Source organism: Martes martes (assembly GCF_963455335.1).
Source record: "Martes martes genome assembly, chromosome: 4".
Classification (NCBI taxonomy): Eukaryota; Metazoa; Chordata; class Mammalia; order Carnivora; family Mustelidae; genus Martes; species Martes martes.
Genome location: NC_137891.1, coordinates 172960795 through 172984344, shown reverse-complemented (window position 1 = coordinate 172984344; position 23550 = coordinate 172960795). Strand labels below are relative to the sequence as shown.

General features: G+C 42.7%; 2 protein-coding genes across 3 annotated transcripts; one reads left to right on the top strand and one right to left on the bottom strand.

Moving 5' to 3' along the window:
* Nucleotides 1-2807: 2807 nt before the first annotated feature.
* On the top strand, nt 2808-13491 carry LOC308342110 (pre-mRNA-splicing factor SYF2-like). Of its 2 annotated transcripts, none has more exons than XM_080802343.1 (6): nt 2808-3185; nt 6761-6886; nt 10161-10278; nt 10368-10458; nt 11135-11233; nt 11736-13491. In XM_080802343.1, the coding sequence occupies exons 1-6, from the start codon at nt 2976-2978 to the stop codon at nt 11899-11901; spliced, it is 810 nt and encodes a 269-aa protein (XP_080658469.1). In that variant the 5' UTR covers nt 2808-2975; the 3' UTR covers nt 11902-13491. The 2 variants fall into 2 exon arrangements, with proteins under 2 accessions (XP_080658469.1, XP_080658470.1); XM_080802344.1 differs by having other exon boundaries at nt 2816-3185; nt 11083-11233.
* Nucleotides 13492-16968: 3477 nt separating this feature from the next.
* On the bottom strand, nt 16969-22032 carry RSRP1 (arginine and serine rich protein 1). Its single transcript, XM_080802342.1, has 5 exons — nt 21318-22032; nt 20531-21120; nt 19181-19332; nt 17987-18067; nt 16969-17417 (listed from the first exon to the last, which is right to left on the bottom strand). The coding sequence occupies exons 1-5, from the start codon at nt 21536-21538 to the stop codon at nt 17298-17300; spliced, it is 1164 nt and encodes a 387-aa protein (XP_080658468.1). The 5' UTR covers nt 21539-22032; the 3' UTR covers nt 16969-17297.
* Nucleotides 22033-23550: the final 1518 nt, after the last annotated feature.

Genomic DNA, 23550 nt, shown 5'->3' with positions numbered 1-23550 from the left:
TCAGAACCATGGGTGGCTATACCCAGATTTGGGATGGATTTATGTGGCTTACCCCAGGATATGGACATTGGAACACCCAGGGACCCCTATGTTGGGAACAACAACAAAATCACTCTAAGCAGAACCAACCCAATTATACCCAACACGTGGATAGACATCTGGAACTTTGTGAGCATTCTGTTATACTGAAGGAAAGTGACTGGTCTGGTACCAACAGGTCACACTGTCCAGGTGTTTACTGAGCAGCCCTGAATGGAGCTCAGTGGTTATGTGGCATGGATCTTAGACCTTGATTTCCACTTGGATGGTTAGATCATCACACCCTGGCTTTCCCTGAGCATGAAGGAGATTCCATCCCACTGTCTTTGTTCCCTCTGTTGGCCAAGATGTTATGATGTATACAGAGGCTTTACCAAATGTACCCAACAAGCTTTAAATGACAGCCAAAAAAGAATATTGTGTGTTCTCACCCAATGAATCTATCATGTCTTTACTAAATCATATGAGAAAAAAAATAGATGTCCTAAGCAATCCTTATATATAATTCATGTTATGCTTATGCAATTGTACCTGTAGGATTAACCCCAGCAGCATAATAGCTGAGTCAAAGAGCAAACGTCTTTGTAATTTTTAAATAAATATTGCCAAATTGCCCTTCCTGAGGATTGTACCAATGTTCAGTCCTACACAACCTCTCCATTTGGCTCGGGGCTCCTCAAAGAATGGCAACTGGGTTCAAAAAAACAAGCATCTCAGGGCACCTGGGTGGCTCAGTGGGTTAAAGCCTCTGCCTTCAGCTCAGGCCATGATCCCAGGGTCCTGGGATCAAGCCCCACATTGGCCTCTCTGCTCACCAGGGAGTCGGCTTCCCTCTCTCTGCCTGCCTCTCTGCCTACTTGTGATCTCTGTCCGTCTAATAAATAAATTTTAAAAATCTTTAAAAAAAAAAAAGAATAGCACATAGGATGAAAGATCTTCAATCATCTTGGAAAATTCAATTGGCCACACAGCTTGTTCTGTTCTTTGTTACTAAATCTATGTAAGTATTACTTGAACAAAGAGCTCTTCTAAGACTTCAAAAGATTATGAAATTGTTACCATGTCCCACGAAAAGAATTGTACTGGATATTTCGTTTGCTCCTTTGGAGCCACCTTCCACCAGTGTTCACTCTGTTCTGCACTCACCAGTGCTGGTCTATATGGTCTGCATCAATAAGCTCTCTTGTTTATTGCTCTCTTCTCATTGGATCCTTCCAGTGAGTGGCACCTACAGAAGAAAAGAATGAGGTCAGAATGGGAGAGCTAAGCTGCGTGAAAGATGAGTAGGATATTATCAGACAAGTAAAGGTCAGGATATTTATTCCATGCCTGGATTATGGGCTGGTTTCTTTAGTCACAGCTTCTATCTGAACATCCTCTCCTACTTCTTCTTCCCTTACCTCTTTAGAATTAGGGATAGCAATGGCTTCCCCCTGCTCCTAGCCCTGGAATGCTTCACTTTCTTTTTCTGTTTTCTCTTAATCCACTCTACAACTTTGTAAACAGTCCCTTCATTAAACTCTCCTTAATTATTTGGTTTCAGTATATAGGGCTCTATATTTTGTAAAACCTGTAACTCTGATGGGATCTTACTGAAAATAATTTTGTTGCTGACATTTCTGTATTCCTAAAGAATATAAATACATGTAAGTTTCCTCCATCAATTCATCCATGATACAGAAAAAATAAAGGCCTAGATTTGCTGCTTTAATAGTGGTCAAGAAATTTGTCTCCTTTAAATCAATGGCATTAAACAAGCAACTCCACATTTATCTAATTACACTTATGTAAATGCAACAAAGAAGAAAGTATGACGAGCTATAACAGGGGAAACTGACTCTTCAGGGGGTGGAGATGAAGGCTTCCCTGAAGAAAGACATTTAAGACCTTAGGCAGGAAAGGGGTACATCTAATGCCAACTGGCAAAAGTCAGCAATTACTCATCATTTGCTATGGGCCAGGTACTAGACACAGATACTTCACCCATATTATCTAATTTGTCCTCAAACTACTCTGTGACATGGGTATTGCTTTATTATTTCTTTTTCATAAATGATGAACCTGAGAATACACTAATTAGTAAATAAATAAGAACAGGTCATTATTGAATGAGTAGACAGATGAAGAATGCCGTTCTTGCAGAATTTTCCAAAGAAAGTCAAAGCCTCAAATTAATCCAAGAAATCTTTCTGCATCACGAAGATGCTCGAGATTCCAAATAATCTCCAACCAGTTTATTCCTTCATTCATTCAACAGTATGAAATTAGTTCATACTCTGCACCAGGTATCGTTCATACCCTGCACCAGGTATCGTTGGGGCCACAAGGCATCAGCTGCTCTCTTGGAGCTCACGCTGTGCTGAGCAGAGCGACCATAAACTGGAGGCAGGATTAAAACAGGACGACGTGATGGTAACTGTGAATCTACTTTGTATTTGGTATTCAGAAATCTGAACTCCAAGGTCGGTTAGTTGATGGGCACAACCTGTGCTTTGGGTTGCTTTCTCACACATCTCACACAACTAGCGGTTTAGAAGTGTGAGAAAGATCCCCCTCATCCTCCTCTTTACCGTCCCAATGGCGCAGACGCCAGGTCCCTTCGGTTTTACCGCGCCGCCCAGGTGTCGCTATTCAATGCCCCTCACTAGCCTGGCCCAATCGGATGCCGCCCAGGGATGCGGCGGGCGGGGATTGGTTCCTCGTCTCCAGGGGAAGCAGAAAGGGGCGGGGCTTTCCTCTGAAACCTGTAGCTGCAGGCAGCCGGAAGTGAGCGGGAGAGTCGGAAAAGTTATTTGTTGCCGCCGGAAGTCTGAGGGATAAAGCGCTGCCGGGTGATGGCAGCTGAGGAGGAGGCAGGGGAGGTGGGTGGCGGGCTTTGCCCAGGGCTTGGGGATAAGGGCGTGTGCGGCTAGGGGTTTGGCCTACACTTACAGGCGATGCCGGGGAGGGAGGCGCACGAACCGTGGGATCCTGCGCCAGTGAGGGGAATTGGCCCGGGCCGCCCCGCCTCTAGCCGGTCCTCTCCGCGGCCGGTGCCGGTGGACAGCGCGGAGGAGGGGGAGCTGCCCCTGGCAGGGGCCGCGGAGCTGGCCGCCCAGAAGCGTGAACAGAGGCTGCGCAAGTTCCGGGAGCTGCACCTGAAGCGGGTGAGTAGCCCCCGAGGCATCCAAGACCTGTCACCTAGGCGGCCCGTGAGTGTTGGTGGAGGGACGAGCAAGTGACACCGGCGCCCCTGACAGACCCGCGGTGCTGAAGAACGATCTTTCCCGGTGGTTTCAACCCTCATGGCACACTGGAACCACTCGAGAACTTTTAAAAATTCTCATGCTTAGGCCTCACTTCTAGAATGTCTCACTTAATCCGTTTCTGGACCCAGACACTGGTTTTGTCTGTTGTCACACAGCAAGTTGGCTACTCACTCATTCATCCAAACTCCCTCTTCCGCCCTCATCCCCGAGCTCCTAGTGTGCCACAGCCAACCAGATAGTGTGGATACAGTGGTAGGTGTGGTAAGGCTCCTGCCTGCTTGGTTGTGGAGGCAGGTCCATAACCAGTAATTACTACGCGAGTTGGTAATTGTGTGTTAAAGGGAGGAACAAAGTGCCTCAGAAGTTCAAAGAAGAAGAAGACCACTAAAGACTAATGGGACCGCTAAGCTGCTTGAAAGATGAGTAGGAGGGGCGCCTGCGTGGCTCGGTGGGTTAAAGCCTCTGCCTTTGGCTCAGGTCATCATCCCAGCGTCCTGGGATCGAGCCCCACATCGGGCTCTCTGCTCAACAGGGAGCCTGCTTCCTCCTCTTTCTCTGCCTGCCTCTCTGCCTACTTGTGATCTCTGCCTGTCAAATAAATAAATAAAATCTTAAAAAAAAAAAAAAGAGAGAGTCTATTGCATTAAATAAAAAAAAAAAAAGAAAGATGAGTAGGATATTATCAGACAAGTAAAGGGAGTTGGAGGAAGAGGTAACCAAGCAGTAAGGACAAGTGCAAAGGCAGAGTCCTCATTAGGGTGGGAGGCCTGCAAGCAGCCGGAGACAGGATGTGTGTGAGGAGTGTAGTTATCTGTGTTTGCCCAGAAAAACTCAATTTAAAATCTCATCAGACACACATACTTAATTTGAAATACTGTGTAAAGGGTAGGCTGGATGTTATGTGAAGAAAATATAATTCAAACATCAAGCTTTTGTAATCTTTAATGGATCACTGGTTCTAGGTGATCAGTTACTGCAAACATCACAAAAAGAGAAAATCAGAGATTATGTGTCTCCTGATAGAAGTATATAACGCTAGCTTCATATAAGTAGACTTTTTAAATAATACCTGAACTGGATGGAACCACTAGATCTAATGACCAATTTACAAGAAATACAGGGGTCAACAGAGCCTGTTAAAGGACATCATAGGTGTTAGGGCCAATTTAATGTTAAAACCTGTTTAACTATTAGGGCCTGCTTAGCCAGAGCAACTCCATATTGCCTAGGTAGCCATATTGTTTACATCCACGGACTTCATTCCGGGAATAAACGCCCCCGTAGTTCCTGGTATGGTTCCGGGTATCAATTCCGGGAGTAAATGCCTTAACAATAGAAGCCACCGTATCTTGGGTCTGTGGTTATGCCCTATAAAACCAGCCTGTGAGATCGGGAGGGGGTCGCTCTCTTCAGAGGTGGCCCTAGCCGGTCAATCTGACTTCTAATGCTTGGCATAGACTAAAGCTTCCCATAACTTTCACTTTGTCTCAGTCTCGTTCCTTTGATAACGGACCCCAACAATAGGGAGGCAGCTAGCACTTTGGGAAATGGGACAGTCAGCCTGATCATTTTCACAGTCCTCAAAAGAGCAGGGGGTAAAAAAGATGGAGAAGGAGACTACAGATTAAATAAACCTTAAGAGATGTATTGACTAGTCGCAATATATGGAACTTGTCTGAATTCAAACTGTAAAAATAATGAACCCTTGAGACCATCAGGAAAATGTGAACATTATAGGATGAGAATTCATTATTTTGGGAGTGTGATGGTGGTATTGTTAAAGAGAGATCAAAAGGGCGCCTGGCTGGCTCAGTCAGTGGAGCATGCAACTCTTGATCTCAGGGTTGCGATCAAGCCCCACATTGGGTGTAGAGATTATTTAAAAATAAAATCTTTTTTAAAAAGGAGATATTAAAATATTCATAGATTGGGGAAAAATAGGCAGAAATCAGGAAATTTGGTCTTGGCCTAACTCTGCCACTAACTCTGTAATCTAAAAACTTTCTCAACCTCATAAACATTAGATTGGAGTCTCTCTCCCATCACCTTCGCAGCTTATACATGTGGCCACCTGCCCACTTGCTCAGTGTTTATCTTTAAATTGCTATTTAAAGGTAATATTACTATTTAAGATGGGAATTTTACATTCTTATGTCTTTAATCTATAGGTTCTCTTTTCATCTTTTCTGTTTCTGGGGGTTTTTTTTGTTTTTTTTTTTTTTAGTTTTTTGTGTTTTATTTGTTTTGGGTTTTTATTTGTTTGAGGAGGTCATTTTGTTTGATTTGGTTGGAAAAAAAGACTGCTGTTTTTCTGTAGCTTCCCACAGTCTGGATTTTGTGGGTTGCATTCTGATGGAGTCTCCTACCCTGTTTGTTTTTTTCATTTGTTTGTTTGTTTTTGTTTTGTTTTGTTTTTTAAAGATTTTATTTATTTGACAGAGAGAGAGAGAGAGATCACAAGTAGGAAGAGAGGCAGGCAGAGAGAGAGGAGGAAGCAGGCTCCCCTCTGAGCAGAGAGCCCGATTCGGGGCTCGATCCCAGGACCCTGGGACCATGACCTGAGCTGAAGGCAGAGGTTTTAACCCACTGAGCCACCCAGGCGCCCCCCCCCCCGTTTGTTTTTAAGAGGAGGTGTTAGGAAAGGTGTTTTCAGAAGCGCTAAACCCATTAGTTGATGAGCATTTGTCTTGGACCCAATTCTAATTAAAAAAGACATGAAAGGGGGATGGCCAGTTAGCTCAGCTGGTTAGAGTGTGGTGCTAATAAAAGAGACATGAAAGGGACGCCTGGGTGGCTCAGTGGGTTAAGCTTCTGCCTTCAGCTCAGGTCATGATCTCAGGGTCCTGGGATCAAGTCCCGCATAGGGCTCTCTGCTCAGCAGGGAGCCTGCTTCCCCCCCCCCACCCCACCCCCCCGCCTTCTCTCTCTCTGCCTGCTTCTCTGCCTACTTGTGATCTCTCTCTGTCCATGAATAAATAAAAATCTTAAAAAAAAAAAAAAAGAGAGAGACATGAAAATGGAATTACCTTCTCAGTATGTGACTTGGTGTCATTCAGTAGCATCTAAAATCCTCTCAAGTCCCTCCCTACAGTGGAACTCACACTGTGGGAAACCCTGTTTCAATCCAATCCTAAAAGACTTGGTTACATCACACAGCCAGAGAGTAGTCAAGTCCGTATATGCCTCAGGCCTTCTTATTTCCAAACCGTAGCTCTTTGCATCCCTACCACCTGGTTCCTTGAAAGTAGTAAAAGGATATTTAAAGTTATAGGAATAGATGTTGACTTCCTCATCTCCCCCTCCATAAATTCCCCCAACACAAATACACATGTAAAATTCTCTAGTGGCTCTCCTCCATTCAGGATAAAATGCAAAAGTTTGCTTTGGATCCCTGCCATACAAGAAGACAGGTAATGTCTATTTAGATTTGTTTCCATACTTGTGCTGACAAACTTTGTGTGTTTTGGTGGTAGAATGAAGCTCGAAAGTTAAACCACCAGGAAGTTGTAGAGGAAGATAAAAGACTTAAATTACCTGCAAACTGGGAGGCTAAAAAAGCTCGTCTGGAATGGGAGCTGCAGGAAGAAGAAAAGAAAAAAGTAAGTACAAGTCCACCATCCTCACCGTCTGTGGATTGTAGGATTCTCCTGTGTTTCGTCCAGGCAACATATGGCACAGTGGGTGAGCATTCCGGGTCTGGTCTCAGCTGCATCTGAGACAGTTTTGAGAATAAAATGTGTAAAACACTTAACAGCAGTGCCTGGCACATACAGTGGCTATCAGAGTAAGAGCCTAAGCTACAGTAACAGAGGGTCCAACAATAAGAAACTATAGGGGTGCCTGGGTGGCTCAGTCGTTAGGCGCCTGCCTTCATCTCAGGTCATGATCCGAGGACAAGCCCCATGTCTGGCTCCGCTTAGCAGGACCTGCTTCTCCCTCTCCCTGCTGCTCTCCCTGCTTGTACTCTGTCAAATAAATAAAATCTTAAAAAAAAAAAAAAAACCTATAAAGCTCTTGAGTCACCCATGTATTAGCTCCCCTCTGAGCAACCAAGTCACGTGGCCTGATTGAACTGCACGGGAGGTTGGGAAATGGGGAGCCATGAGCTAGGGAAGGAGGGGAGAAAGGATTTTGATGGACACCTAATGTGTCCACCACAGCTGGGTTTTTTTGTTGTTGTTGTTTTTGTTGTTGTTGTTTTAATTTTAATAAACATATAATGTATTTTTATCCCCAGGGGTACAGGTCTGTGAATTACACATTTCACAGCACTCATCATAGCACATGCCCTCCCCAATGCCCATATCCCCACCACCCTCTCCCGTACCCCCTCCCCCCAGCAACCCTCAGTCTGTTTTTTGAGATTGAGTCTTTTATGGTTTGTCTCCCTCCCAATCCCATCTTTTCATTTTTTTCTTTTCCTAGCTCCCCCAACCCCCCAACATTGCATCTCCACTTCCTCATATCAAAGAGATCATATGATAGTTGTTTTTCTCCGATTGACTTATTTCGCTAAGCATAATACCCTCTAGTTCCATCCACGTCATCGCAAATGGCAAGATTTCATTTCTTTTGATGGCTGCATAGTATTCCATTGTGTATATATACCACCTCTTCTTTATCCATTCATCTGTTGATGGACATCTAGGTTTTTTCCACAGTTTGGCTATTGTGGACGTTGCTGCTATAAACATTCGGGTGCACGTGCCCCTTCGGAGCACCACGTTTGTATCTTTAGGATATATACCTAGTAGTGCAATTGCTGGGTCATAGGGTAGCTCTATTTTCAGTTTTTTGAGGAACCTCCACTGTTTTCCAGAGTGGTTGCACCAGCTTGCATTCCCACCAGCAGTGTAGGAGGGTTCCCCTCTCTCCGCATCCTCGCCAGCATCTGTCATTTCTTGACTTGTTGATTTTAGCCATTCTGACTGGTGTGAGGTGGTATCTCATTGTGGTTTTGATTTGTATTTCCCTGATGCCGAGTGATGTGGAGCACTTTTTCATGTGTCTGTTGGCCATCTGGATGTCTTCTTTGCAGAAATGTCTGTTCATGTCCTCTGCCCATTTCTTGATTGGATTATTTGTTCTCTGGGTGTTGAGTTTGCTAAGCTCTTTATAGATTTTGGATACTAGCCCTTTATCTGATATGTCGTTTGCAAATATCTTCTCCCATTCTGTCAGTAGTCTTTTGGTTTTGTTAACTGTTTCCTTTGCTGTGCAAAAGCTTTTGATCTTGATGAAATCCCAATAGTTCATTTTTGCCCTTGCTTCTGTTGCCTTTGGCGATGTTCCTAGGAAGAAGTTGCTGCGGTTGAGGTCAAAGAGGTTGCTGCCTGCATTCTCCTCAAGGATTTTGATGGATTCCTTTCTCACATTGAGGTCCTTCATCCATTTTGAGTCTATTTTCGTGTGTGGTGTAAGGAAATAGTCCAATTTCATTTTTCTGCATGTGGCTGTCCAATTTTCCCAGCACCATTTGTTGAAGAGGCTGTCTTTTTTCCATTGGATATTCTTTCCTGCTTTGTCGAAGATTAGTTGACCATAGAGTTGAGGGTCTATTTCTGGGCTCTCTATTCTGTTCCATTGATCTATATGTCTGTTTTTGTGCCAGTACCATACTGTCTTGATGATGACAGCTTTGTAATAGAGCTTGAAGTCTGGAATTGTGATGCCACCGACTTTGGCTTTCTTTTTCAATATTCCTTTGGCTATTCGAGGTCTTTTCTGGTTCCATATAAATTTTAGGATTATTTGTTCTATTTCTTTAAAAAAAAGTGGATGGGATTTTGATAGGGATTGCATTAAATGTGTAGATTGCTTTAGGTAGAACAGACATTTTCACAATATTTGTTCTTCCAATCCATGAGCATGGAATATTTTTCCATTTCTTTGTGTCTTCCTCAATTTCTTTCATGAGAACTTTATAGTTTTCTGAGTACAGATTCTTTGCCTCTTTGGTTAGATTTATTCCTAGGTATCTTATGGTCTTGGGTGCGATTGTAAATGGGACTGACTCCTCAATTTCTCTTTCTTCTGTCTTGTTGTTAGTGTAAAGAAATGCGACTGATTTCTGTGCATTGACTTTATAGCCTGACACTTTACTGAATTCCTGTACAAGTTCTAGCAGTTTTGGAGTGGAGCCTTTTGGGTTTTCCACATACAGTATCATATCATCTGCAAAGAGTGATAGTTTGACTTCTTCTTTGCCAATTTGGATGCCTTTAATTTCTTTTTGTTGTCTGATTGCTGAGGCTAGGACTTCTAGTACTATGTTGAACACCAGTGGTGATAACAGACATCCTTGCCGTGTTCCTGACCTTAGCGGAAAAGCTTTCAGTTTTTCTCCATTGAGAATGATATTTGCAGTGGGTTTTTCATAGATGGCTTTGATAATATTGAGGTATGTGCCTTCACCACGGCTGTTTTTGATGTCAGTGTTACAGAGGGGTTTGGGGTTTTTTTTTTTTTTGTTTTTTTTTGTTTGTTTGTTTTTTGGTTTTGTTTTTTAATAAGAGATGAAGTGCTGGTGATTTTTTTTTATTTTTTTTTTTAGATTTTATTTATTTGAGAGAGAATGAGAGAGCACAAGCAAGGGGGTGGGAGGCAGAGGGAGAAACAGACTTCCTGATGAGCAGGGAACCTGATGTGGGGCTTGATCCCGGGGCTCTGGATCATGACCAGACACCCAACTGAGCCATCCAGGTGACCCTAGATGTATTATTTCTTACAGATCACAGAAAATTACACAATTTTCTCTTCAAGCTAATCAATTTAAACAGCTTTGATAACAGTTGTTAGGCTTCTCTTGATTTTAAAGGGGTTGAAGAATTATATAAGGGAATAAAACTAATGATTTTTTTTCCCTCTTTTTAGGAATGTGCAGCAAGAGGGGAGGACTATGAGAAAGTGAAGCTGCTGGAGATCAGTGCAGAAGACGCAGAAAGATGGGAGAGAAAGAAGAGGAGAAAAAACCCTGACCTGGGATTCTCAGGTAAAACTGGCTTTTACTTTATTGAATGGGCCTCTTAATAATAGGTTAATAATGCCCCAACATCTGAAAAATCTGGATTCTGCTTTTAGATTATGCTGCTGCCCAGTTACGCCAGTATCATCGGCTGACCAAGCAGATCAAACCTAACATGGAAACTTATGAAAGACTGAGAGAAAAACAGTAAGTGATTTAATGGTATATTCTTAGTATGTTACCTGGAAGGACTTGAATTTAAGAGTGCTGATTCTGGAGCTTTACTTCCTGGCCTCGGGTTCTGGCTCCACCACTTACCAGATGTGTCACACAATTTCCCTCCATTTCCTCATCTGTATACACGGAGTAACAGTGCTCACCTCACAGGGTGTGGGGAATATTAAATGAATTCATTCATACAGTGTACATACTGTTTGGCACACAGCACTGTATGCGGTATCGTCATTGTGGTTACAGCTACTCCTACTCTGTCCCTTACCTGTGTGGGTATCTACTTTGCTCAGGAGCAGTAAGCAGTGCTAAGCTGCACTTGCTCTTTCCCTAAGACCAGTAGTGTGCTTTAGATCACAACTGTTTTGATAGGGAGAGTGTAGCAGAGAGAGCTCTAAATTGTTCAGAGCACACAGTTCAGGCTCTCTCACTGTGCAGCTTGTTGGGTGAGTCCATAAGCCTCTGGTCCTCAGCTGGTCCCTCACGTGGGCACTAGAGTAGATGATTTCTTAAGTACCTTTTTTCAGGTCTGATTTCTATTTCTTTGTAATCAAATATGATCCCAAATGTTTCCACTTTTGACCATTGAACATTGTCCAGTTCTGATGGTATAGAATCTTCACGGTGTTATTTACACCTCGCTCTTTCTCAGTGGAGAGGAGTTCTACCCAACATCCAACAGTCTTCTTCATGGAACCCATGTGCCCTCCACAGAGGAAATTGATAGGATGGTCATAGACTTGGAAAAGCAGTAAGTACTATCATGCAACCTTAAGTTTTAGTACTGATTAATGCCTCATGACAAAATTAACTTTGTGGTCTTCACGTGTAGCAAAGGGTAGAAATTAAGGAACACCTGAATTACTAGTTTGAAGAGTGTCCCATCACTATCATTTGTACATTTGTGTTTTGAATAGGGTAATTATTAGGCAGAACCAGCAGTATATAAATTCTCTCAAAGTAATTTAATGTCACTGCCCTTGTATTTCAACATGAACTTGTGTTCCTAAGACTAGATCATCTGACAGTACTACTAACTTATAAATTCAGTGAAGTTCAGTGAACTTATTTCTTCATAGAATTTTTTCCTAAAGATATTGCTTTCAGTCTTAAGACCAAAAAAGAAAGCAGCTTGGAATTCTGTGTATCTGTTTCCATTACTGATTCTACTCTTAGTTAATTATTTGGGCATGTTTTATTAAGATCAAAAAAAGAAGGCAATTTTGAATATTGTCAATTTTCTTTTCTTCCAGAATTGAAAAACGAGACAAGTATAGTCGGAGACGTCCTTATAATGATGATGCAGATATCGACTACATTAATGAAAGGAATGCCAAATTCAACAAGAAAGCAGAAAGGTTCTATGGGAAATATACAGCTGAAATTAAACAGAATTTAGAGAGGGGAACAGCAGTCTAATCTCCTTTGGGAACTCTTTTGACTGCGAAATTCTAACAGTAAACCAGGACTATTACCTTTCCTTTTATAAGTTAAGTGTTCCATTATGTATTTTCATGCTTATATATTTATTATTCACTCATTTCAGAGACAAAACGTTATGTATTTTTGTTCAGTGTGTGCACTTCATGTGTGTACCCTACTGGGCTTAACACTACTAGCTACAAACATATGTCATCATTCTTATATTTGTCATGTTTGCCTTGAACTAGAGTTGAACTTGGGAGCTTCAGAGATAGAATGCTAAACTGGGACTTATTTTTCTTGTAAGCTATGGTGGGTGGTGAAAGGGGATAGTGGCTACTGAAATTCACCCTGGCCCATCCTCTCCAGAAATAGTCACAATTAATAGGTGCTAGCCTATCCCATGCTCTAGCCCAAGGCCCAGGTACATTTATGGGGCAAGCACAGAAAAGTAGGAAAACTGATCCTCTAATGACATTTTGTATATACACCATTTTTAAAAGCAAATTTCCGTTGGAAGAAAGTAAATTAAAACATTTGGTCAAAGTATTATTAAAAATTAGATAATACAAACTTTTTTTTAAAAAACCTAATTGAAATTTTAACCTTTCAACTGTAACTGAAAAATGAGGGCATGTAGTTTTAGTAGTAATTATGGGAAATATAGGGCAAAAACCTGAAAGTCAGGAGTATCCCATAAAAGTAAAGGTTATTTGTGCCATTTTATATGAAAAGAGTAGGACTGGTATCCATTAAGTTGGGCACACCAGTAGCCCTGATTTAGTCAATGATGGACTGATTAAGATGGTAATGTGCTATTAATGATTCAATGTACTATGAATAAGGAAACTTTTAATGTTGTACATTCACATGCAGAATGAGGTAGATCTATACATACTAACATGAAAAGATGCTCATACGCAGCTTGTGTAAGGCATTAAAAAAAATCCAGCATGTACTTCATACTATGTATGATTGCCTCTGTGGAATGGAAACAGAAGCAGTAATTTTAGTTTGACTTCCTTTTAAAAATAATTCAAGGGCAGGCCCCCCAGGGGGCCCAGTCTGTTAAGCAGCTGCCTTCACCTCAGGTCATGATCCCAGGGTCCTGGGATTGAGCCCAGCATCAGGCTCCTTGCTCAGTGGAAGCCTGCCTCTCCCCTTGCTTGCACACACTCTCACTGACAAAATCTTTAAAAAGAACAAATGTGTAACTCCCTTAAAAATAATTCAAAGAAAAAAATAATAATAATAATTCAAGGGACACCAGGGTGGCTCAGTCGGTTAAGCACCTGCCTTGGGCTCAGGTCATGATCCTAGGCTCCTGGGAGCCCATGTCTGGCTCGTTGCTCAGTGAAGAGCCTGCTTCTCTCTCTGCCTATTGCCCCCTGCTTGTGCTCTGACAAAAACCTTAAAAAATAATTGAAGACAGAGCGCCTGAGTGGCCCAGTTGGTTAAGTGTTCGGCTCTTGGTTTCAGCTCAGGTTATCTCAGGGTCCTGGGATTGAGTCCCATCAGCCTCCCTGCTTAAGATTCTCTCCCTTCCCTTCAGCCCTTTCTGCTAGTGCTGTCTCCAAAATAAATGTTAAAAAAAAAAAAAATTCAGGGGCGCCTGGGTGGCACAGTGGGTTAAAGCCTCTGCCTTCAGCTCGGGTTGTGATCCCAGGGTCCTGGGACAGAGCCCCATGTTGGGCTCTCTGCTCAGCGGGGAGCCTGCTTCCTCCTCTCTCTCTGCCTACTTGTGATTTGTCAAATAAATTTTTAAAAATCTTAAGGAAAAAATCAGGACAAATACACACCTTTGCTGCTGTCTTCTGAAAATAAAGAAACAAACTAATAATCTGTTAATTACTTGGCTCTCCAATATTTCCCAAGAAAACATGTAATACCAGTGTACACTAATGGAAAAAGAGAAGGGTAAGTTTAGTAAGGATAGGTTCCATAGAGATCCTAATAATCTGGATTTAAAGGAAAAATAGGCATACCTGGCTGGCTCAGTTGGTTAAAGGTCTGCCTTTGGCTCAGGTTATCATTTTGGGGTCCTGGGATTGAGCCCTGCATCAGGCTCCCAGTGGGGAGACTCTGCTTTTCCCTCTGCCTCTACCCCTAACGCCTGGCTCGTGCTCTCTCAAGTCAATAAAATTGTTTAAAAAATAAACAGATTTCTCCAGAAGAGAAAAACACTCCCCAAAAGCCACTGCTGCTTCAACTGTCAGTCTGATTTGAGAATTACTCTGAAGTTGACTAAGTGGATGGTCAAATAGGCAATATTTTAATAAGCTCAGTATAGGAAAGGTTCGTTTTGAAGAGCTGGGGAGTAGGCACTGGAAAAAAACTCAGGAAACTTATTCCCAATTAGTAGATGGTAGCAGTTAAAGGCAGCGTGGGGGAAACTGCCAGAGAGCTTGTAGAGAGCAGCAGGCCAAGGATACAATCCTAACAGTGGGCAAAGGACAAAGAGCCAGTGTAGAAAGTGGAGGTCAAAGGAAATAAATGCATATAAGTCCCTGAGTCAAAGAAAATTTTGAAGGACTCTCTAGAGAGTAGAAAGCACTCATTAAGACCAAGTTTTATTTTACTAGATAATCGTAATAGAGGTTTTCAGCAAAGAAAATCAAAGGACAGCATGCAAGCTAAATATGGTTCCTCTAGTTCACACTTTAAAAAAAAAGCAAAGGGGGACACCTGGGTGGCTCAGTTGGTTGGGCAGCTGCCTTCGGCTCAGGTCATGATCCCAGAGTCCTGGGATCGAGTCCCACATTGGGCTCCTTGCTCAGCGGGGAACCTGCTTCTCCCTCTGCCTCTGCCTGCCTCTCTGTCTGCCTGTGCTCACTCTCTCTGACAAATAAATAAAAAAATCTTTAAAAAAAAAAAAAAGCAAAGGGTTTAACACCTGAACCAATGTAGATGTGCTTTCCAAAATGGTGGCCACCATATGACTTGGAAAGTGGCTAGGACAAACAGGTGCTTTAAGTGTTAAGATATACGCTTATCACAATACCTAGTACAAAAAAGGTTAAAATGCCACTAATTCTTTTAATATTGAGATGACACTTTAGATATACTAGAGTAAAAAACTTTTTAATTCTTTTACCTTTTTCACTGTGGTTCCCTCATTTTCACCAGACAGCACTGAGATCGTCTTTTGGTACACTTTCTCACCTTCAGCACCACCTTGCTATACTGTCCACAACTTACACAGCATCACGGTATCACACCTGGGCAACTGTATCCCACTTACATAATGACAGCCAGTCTGGGTATACACACGCAGTACATTTATCTTCTATGTTACAAAGCCCAGGACAGACTGACTACCACAGACCCGGCGTAAAGACAAAGTGAACTTAAACAAGGACGCTGTTAGTACTTGATGGGACAATTATGGGGGTAAAAAATATGTATGTATAAACCATACTCTTTTCAGGACACTAGATAAAATGATCCAACAGACTAAGAAATGAAATAGTGAAGCCTCAAGTGTGCTAATAAACTGTAGGAGAAGCTAATGGTGAAGAATGAAGAGAAAAATCACTGCAAAGTATCAGAAACGGTAATAAGCCAGACCCTTCGTATATGATGGAGTTGGGTTAGAGTTAGAGGACTTGTCCAGTAACTTAGCTGTTAATAAGGGCTAATATTCGAATACAGGTCATAATCAGAGAAAATGCTATTACTAGCAAAATGAAGGTGAAAGGGGCGCCTGGGTGGCTCAGTGGGTTAAAGCCTCTGCCTTTGGTTCAGGTCATGATCCCAGGGTCCTGGAATCGAGCCCCCAATCAGGCTCTCTGCTCAGCAGGGAGTCTGCTTCCCTTCCTCTCTCTTGGCCTACCTCTTTGCCTGCTTGTGTTGTCAAATAAATAAAACCTTAAAAAAAAAAAATGAAGGTGAAAAAGATTATCACTTCATTCTTTTCCGAAGTCTCCCTCACAAGGAAATCCTCTGCAACTTTGCTGAGAATACTAAAGATACTAACAAGGTGTTCATATTAGCCTCATTTTCAGTTACAACTCAAATCCTCACCTTTTACTGGATTTGGCTGCAATCACGCCAGCCTGCCAATGTTCTCAGGTCTCGTTAGAATAAAAATGAACCGAATGCATAAACTTTCATACTCCCTTAGGAGCATGTCCCCCTCCTGGTTAACTACTGTTAACCTAGATGTAAAATGGACATGTTCACCCAGAGCAGCAAACCTTACAGGAATTTCCTGTTCATTGTCCTTTTAAGTTTTTCATAAGGTCAAATTTTATTAGAGCAGCTCTCTCACATACAATGTTTCAGGACAGAAATATTCTATTATCTATACTTTCCAATAACACAGCCACTAGCCTTAACAACTCAGAAGTATGACTGAGAAACTGAATGTAATCACAGTGGCTAGGTTATTGGAAAGTACAGGTAAAATATTAGCTAGTACAGCTTTAGTTAACAGCAAATTAAGTCCCACTTGAGAACCTTTGTTACTGTCCCTTCTATTTTAAGAATTCATGACCTCTACCTGCTCATTTATTCAAATTATTTTTCTTTCCTTGAGTTGTTTTGTCTCTAAAAATTCTGCTTATCCTGTTCTCTACCATATCATCCCTATTAGAAATCTATTTCATTATTTCCTAAATTTAAGAGACTACCCAAATTGATGGCAAAATAGAAAAACATACTTCAAATTTTTTAAAAAAAGCATAATAAAGAAATGCAGCTAAACATCACCAATTTTAGAACTCAAGGAGGCATTCCATTTCTACCTCTTTGGCTGAGTTTCCTACCCCAAAGCTAGTAGTTTCAGTCGTCCAGGACAACACTATGCCACAATTCCATAAACTTTAGGCATAACTTCTGAAATTTAAATGAAGACCCACATAACTGGGGATATTAAGATTCGGCTCTGGGGTGGAGACTTTGAGATTTAGCATTTCTCAGACCCCAGAAGATTGGTGAACCCTATTGCCATCACTCCATGGATGTGGATTTGGGATTAGCAAAGTTTTAAACAAGAAACACTTCATGCTTCTTTAAATAAAGACTCATAATGTAATATATACATATATAATGAAGTCACACTAATTTAAAAAATAAAAAATTTATTAGCAAATATAAACATATCAATTACTGTTCTTACAAATTTTGCTCTTACATAACTGGTATTATACAAAACATTTACAAGTATATGTACAAGACTCCCACCTGTATGAATCCTCTGGTCCGTGTGTGTTATCTCTTATCTATAAGAGAAATCTAAAATGTTAATATTTAAATATTAAGGATTTATATATTTCTGTGTCATTGTAATTCCAACAATTACCACTAAATGACTCCCAGAGATGGAATAATGCTAGAACACACACTTGCAATAAAGTGCATTTTAGCCAACCTTATACATTAGTTTTCTTTTTTTAGACAGGTAACCACAGTCCATATGGACTTTTCTTCTTATTTATTTTGGGGGATCCCAAAGAGGTCTCTTCAGCAGTAGCTTTAGCGGATTTCTGAAGCATTGGCTTTGCTACAGAATTCTGTAACAGAAGAAATTCTTAAGTCAGCTATACAAACACATGCATTGTATTCAAAATACTTGTTCACAAAATACACTAAGCAATCCCATTAAAAACTAAAACTTGAGACACCAACCAAATGAAAAGAATGGACCCCACATGATCCCAAATGTTAAGCCTACTTTAAAAACTACTAGGAAAAATCAAGATCTATAATGCAAAGTATATTCGAAATAATGCACTGACAGAGTTTTCAGTTTTGTTTAAGCACTTAGCTGATTTTAAAATATTTGATTACAGCGTTTTCTGAAATGTAGTTTTAAAATAGTTCAGCAAGTATAGAAGAAATACGGAAAAGTAAATTCTGGTATCAAAAATATATCATATATAATAGAAAAAACCAATATACTGGTCACTTCTAAGAATGGTAAAAAAAAATTATGAAAGGTCTATTCTATCTAAAGTGGCTTAGTAGACCCCGAATTAGCACCACAAAAACAATGAGTATTCCAACAAAAATAAAAGCCCACATAATAGAATTATGTCCCTTAAGTCCAATTTTTGAGTAGTCAATGCCCAGATATACTTACATTAGAGCTAAAAGCTATGCTTTTTTGCTGGGAAGGCTTTTCACTGCGATTTTTAATTCCATCTTCTAGTTTTCCCGACAGCTAAACAAGTAAGAGAAAAAATACTTTAAAAACAAAACTGATTCAATAATCAGCTTAAGGCACTCTTCCCCAATAAAACAGTATTATATTCCCCTGATGCAAATCCAGTTAACTCTGAAAGTAAAGTCATACCAGAAAATACTTAGTTCCAAAGAACTAAGGCATTTGCCAGCTGGAAACCTCATCTGAAAAAGCAGCTGGGCTAAGACCTTATTTATTACTAAATACTTAAGCAAACCCACATCTGGGTTTGAATGGTAGATTCATCTAGAGAACGTCTTTCCTATCTTAACTAATTCTATCAAACTTGTAACTACCTTAAACCTTGAAGGCTATGAATTTTATACTTTCTATTTCATGTAATTAAGACCACACAGTGCAATTTACCAATGCACATCCTGCACATTTCTGGAGAATTATAATAAACTTATCTGCAAGTGAAGCAGGCCTCTTCTTCTGTAATCTTTCAAAACATCTGGAATATATTGCATATATTATGAAAGGGACATCTGTATCACAGATGCCCCACATTACAAATGGTTTTTTTAAAAAATTGTCTTTAGTATCTTATTAAAATAGTACCTATCCCGAAATCTAGCATGCACATGGATCTACCAACAAAAAACTAAACTTTCAGCGTGTGAACGTAAACTTCAAATTAGTTAAACCTCTGATGCTTTTGCCCATTTATCAATTACCAACAGATTTTCTTCATCAATGTCTGGAGACCACATTCATGATTTCTATAAGACAGAAATAAAGCAGATAAACTATACTGTATGTTGAATACAGAATTTGTGGGAACATAATGCTGCAAATGAAAGCTACAGATAAAATACTCTGTAAAGGCTAGTTAGAAAAATTCAACAGCTACACAGAATTGCCAAATACTACCTAAAACTATGAAACTAATTAGTATTGTGTCATATGAAAATAAAGATCACTAATTTCCCATTTTCATGGGGGAAAGACCCTTTCCGGAGCTACTACTTTGATCTTAACAAATTATATCTAGGCTTTTCAAGAAGCACTCTAAGATAAATAAAAAAGTGGCTAATTACATTTTCCCAATAGCAGCTTTCTGAAGACTTTGGATAAACCTAGAATACTTACCTCAAACTTTGCATCACTGTTTGGTACAGCTGCTCCACAGTTCGTCTCCTTAGGTGCAAGAACTTTTCTGAGACTAGCTGGCAAGTCAAAGTTAGCGGTTCCTAAAGCTTTTGCTGCATTGGCTTTTGCTATTTCTAACAGCTCCATTCGATCTACAAAAATAAGAAGACAATCATTACTCCTGTAAATCACTTCCCCAAAGAATGCCCATTTTTAGCTGACAAAAGCAAGCAAGCATCCCTAAATAATCTCAACTGGTTTTCAATTTTCTTTACCAAAGGCCTGAATTTCCCAATTGTTTTCTTTCCCTTCAAATGTGTTTCTCTAAACATATCAAGTTCTTTTTTAAGATTTTATATATGGCACAATCACAACCAATGAACCAGTACAGATACATTCCTAAATCCGCTTTCAGATTCCTAGAAGTTTTTAATATTTTATTTATTTGACAGAGAAAGACAACACAAGTAGGCAGAGAGGCAGGCAGAGAGAAGGGGGGAAGCAGGCTCCCGCCAAGTGGAGAGCCTGATGTGGGGCTCGATCCCAGGACCCTGAGATCATGACCTGAGCCGAAAGCAGAGGCTCAACCCACTGAGCCACGCAGGTGCCCAGATTCCTAGAAGTTTTAGTCTAGGTATTTTTTTTCTGTTCTGTGATCTTACCCACCATCAAAACAAATCATCTGTATTAAAATACTAGAACTACGGCACCTGGATGGCTCAGTTAAGCATCTCCCTTTTTCTGGTCATGATCCTGAGAGTCCCATATCAAGCCTCCCATAGGGCTCCCTGTTCAGCGGGGAGTCTGCTGCTGCTTCTGCCCGTCACCCGCCCCCCACCCCACAACGTGCTCTACCAAATAAGTAAAATCTTTTAAAAATAAACACTGGAACAAAATCCAGTTGTTCCACTAACACGGTATTGACAAAAAAGGTTCTGATACTCTTCTTCCCGCTCAACAGATAACAAAAGCTTAAGACAAACTGAGTCACTAGCAATACCTAGAAAAGCTCCACTGAGAAGGGCGGTCCAGCCACTGGGAAAAAGGAGTTCCTCCACCTCGAGCTGTTTAATTCCACAGTCGACTTCTAATCCCCCGGGAAAAGAACGTCCACTTTAAAAACGGGGTACCAAACAGAGCGCTTTTAACTGCTCTTAACCTCCTAATGTGTCCCTTCCCTATGTGCTCCCAACGAAACTACTAAGATTACAGGCGCCAAAAGCAATGGAAATATCCGCACTACACGTCTACTTTGGTCCCCCGGCTACTTTGGTCCCCCAGCGTAGTCGTGCAGTCGCCAGCCAGCCACGTACGAGGGTGCAAAGAAGAGCTTCGCAGGACGGGACTCACCTTTCTCACTTAAGCGAAAAGGGGTGGGGCTCCGCGACCGGGTCCGGGACCTGCCCCTCCAATTTCCGCGTTCCTCCGGGTACAAGGGGCGGCCGAAGCCATAGTATCGCCGCCCCCGCGGCAGCGCGTAGGCCCGTCGGTAATACGAGCGTCCCCGCGAGCGGGACCGGCTGCGGGAGCGGGGCCGCGACGGCGACCGGCCGTATCTCCTGGACGCGCCGTAGCGCCTGTCCCGGTACCGACGGCCGCGAGAGCGTGACCGGCTGCGCGAGTAGGAGCGCGAGTAGCGCCTGTACTTCCTCTGGTGGCGCCTCCTGGACCAGGACCTGGACCTGCTCCGACTCCGGGACCGGCTCCGACTCCGCGACGACGCCCGGCTCGAGCCGCTGGAGCGGGACCGAGAGCTCCCGGAAGACGAGCGGCTCCTGGATGCCGAGGACAGGCGGCTGGACCGGCCCAACCGAGACATCGAGGGGGACTCCTTGTGCTGCGGCGAGCCCGGCCACAGGTCATTCACGTACTGGGACATCTCGGCCAGAGACTGCAAGCTTCCCTCCGTCTCAGAGAATCCCTGCCCGGAAACTCGGCGCCTGAAATACACGGGGCGGGTGGGGGGGCCGGAAGTGAGTCGCGCAGGCCGATCCCAAGCCAAGAAACTAACAGAGCCGCTCCGACTCCAGGCCGTGACGACCACAAAGGCCAGCCTGCACGCCCTACCAGCGGCCCCTTTGCGCGTCACCCCCGCCCCACGTACCTGGGACCGACCCCGCGTCACTGGAAAACTTACCACCACAGACCGCCGACGCCACACCAAAAGTGAAAGTAAAGGACCAAAAGACGCCCTCCTTTCGAAGTTGAGGACGGAGAGAGGCTTTTCGAAGCTGCTCTTGAGGAAAGCAGGCTCTCGACCTCCCTCTCCGACCTCCAGACGCGAACTGGGCGGGCGTACGCAAACGCGTCGAAAATACCAGAAGCCGAGGCGCAGAGCAAGCGCAGAAACGTTGGCATGGTGGGCGTGGCTCCCCTTTTGCCCAATCACCGCCCTTTCTCCTCTCTCCGCGCGCCCCGCCCTGTCCCGCCCGGTCCCGCCCGCAGTGCGCAAAGTCCTGGAAGCGTAGGCGGTCCTCGTCCTCGTCCTAGTCCTAGGGGAGGGGGGGGCGGGGCGCGGAGGTGCTGCATCCGGGTACCCGTGGGCCTGTTTTCTTTGCTGAACCCGGCAGAGTGCGGATGTGTCTTGCGGCCCCAGTCCCAGGCTGGCGACGCTCTCTCTGCTGGGTCAGTACAGATCTGGCCGTTGCCTCCCCTCCGCAGGAAGTTGCAGGCTCGGACTGACCCTCCCTGGACTCTTCACGGCCACTTCTTCCTGACCGGTGCCGGGCTGCGGACGTCCCAGGATCTCCGTCAATGCAGTATCAACTTAGAAAAGGTCGCTTACGCCCATGTTTTGCCAAGTAGAGATCAAGAAAGTTGGAGACAGAATTCGAGACACCCACAGTTGACCTATACCGGGCGTCAGAATGACGGCTGAAAAGTCAGTTCCGAAGACTTTGTGCTTGGTGTTGGGGATTAAACAATGGTGATTGTTTTATTTCTATGGATTTGTAAATTGGATACATTCCAAACATACTTATGCTTAATAAAGCATAACATTTGCCCTGAAATAACTTTTCATTGAATGAACTAATCACATCTGCAAATAGAGTCATTGTTAGAGCTTCTTTGCGAGTCAAGAGTGGCAGTTTTACTAAAGTTGCTCTCTTTCCAGGGAGATACAAATTTTTTCTCTTATCTTCAGCCCACATCCCCAAATAAGCAAAGAAATGGAGGGGATAAAAACCTTATCACAGAATCTGCACCCACCCATGTAACCTGCCTTGGTTACTGTCCACAATTATCCACATCTCTAGGGAAGTATCGTGATGGAAATCGTTCATAGGGCAAGAACTGTTTCTTTAGAAACATTTTTCTAAGAGGTATCACAAGTATACTGAGAAGACACAATGCCCAACTGCCAGGAACTTTTCCTGAAACTTCTCATAAAGGTATATGAGTCACAGAAAAATAAGAGCTTCAGATTTGACAAGTGTAAAAAGGATGTGTTGGGAAAATAGGATGATGGAGTGTGGAGCTTTGGGTTATTAAAAAAGAAAGGATGGTAGGAGTCTCTGACTGGTTCAAAATACCAGTTAAATGAGTGCCTAAAATAAGGTGAGTAGAAAAATCCTGGATGTTAACAGGAGGATATTGGAAACAATGGGATATGTTACCTTGCCCGTGTGCATGATATTGGTATGTTTGTAAAGAGGGAACAGAAGACAAGCTGAGGACAAATCTGAAGCTGACACCCACCCCCAGCCAAGGGATATAAGTGACATTCTCAGGCATTTCTAGTTGCCCTAAAGCTAAGGAGAGGAAAAACAAATAGTTGTAGGGATCATAATCCTGTAAGGCATAAGTCTTCCTCAGTTTACAAATGTATTAGGAATCTGCAAGAACAAAGCATTTCTTTCAATAACCTAGCTTCCAGAAGGTAATGTAGATACAATTAAATGTCCTTAACGACCTGCTGCCCATTGACAGATACTTGAAGCGGGCAGAGAAGCAGAGAGTAATGTTCCTCGGGGCAGCTCCTAACTATCTTAATGTTAATGGCTTGCTAGAGGGGAAAACAACCTTAACAACGGCAAGGCCTCAGGCATCCTGTAAGTCTTCCTTGTTGTAAGAAAGTCCTTTCGAAACTTCCCTTTTCCTTACCTCCCCCAACTGATGAAGTTTTAGAATGTAAGTGAGGTTCAGTGGGGTGGAGTCCGGAGCCCATGAAAGAATTCTTGAGACATCTTTGGTGCAAAATGGGGGTTTAATAAAGCATGGGGACAGGACCCGTGGGCAGAAGGAGCTGCTGCCCTGGGGTGAGGGGTGGCAGGTTCTGAACGATGGGGTTGGGGGAAGTAAGGAAAAAGGGAGGTTGCTAAAGAAGACCTGCAGGATACCGGATACCAGAGGCCTTGCCATTGTCAAGG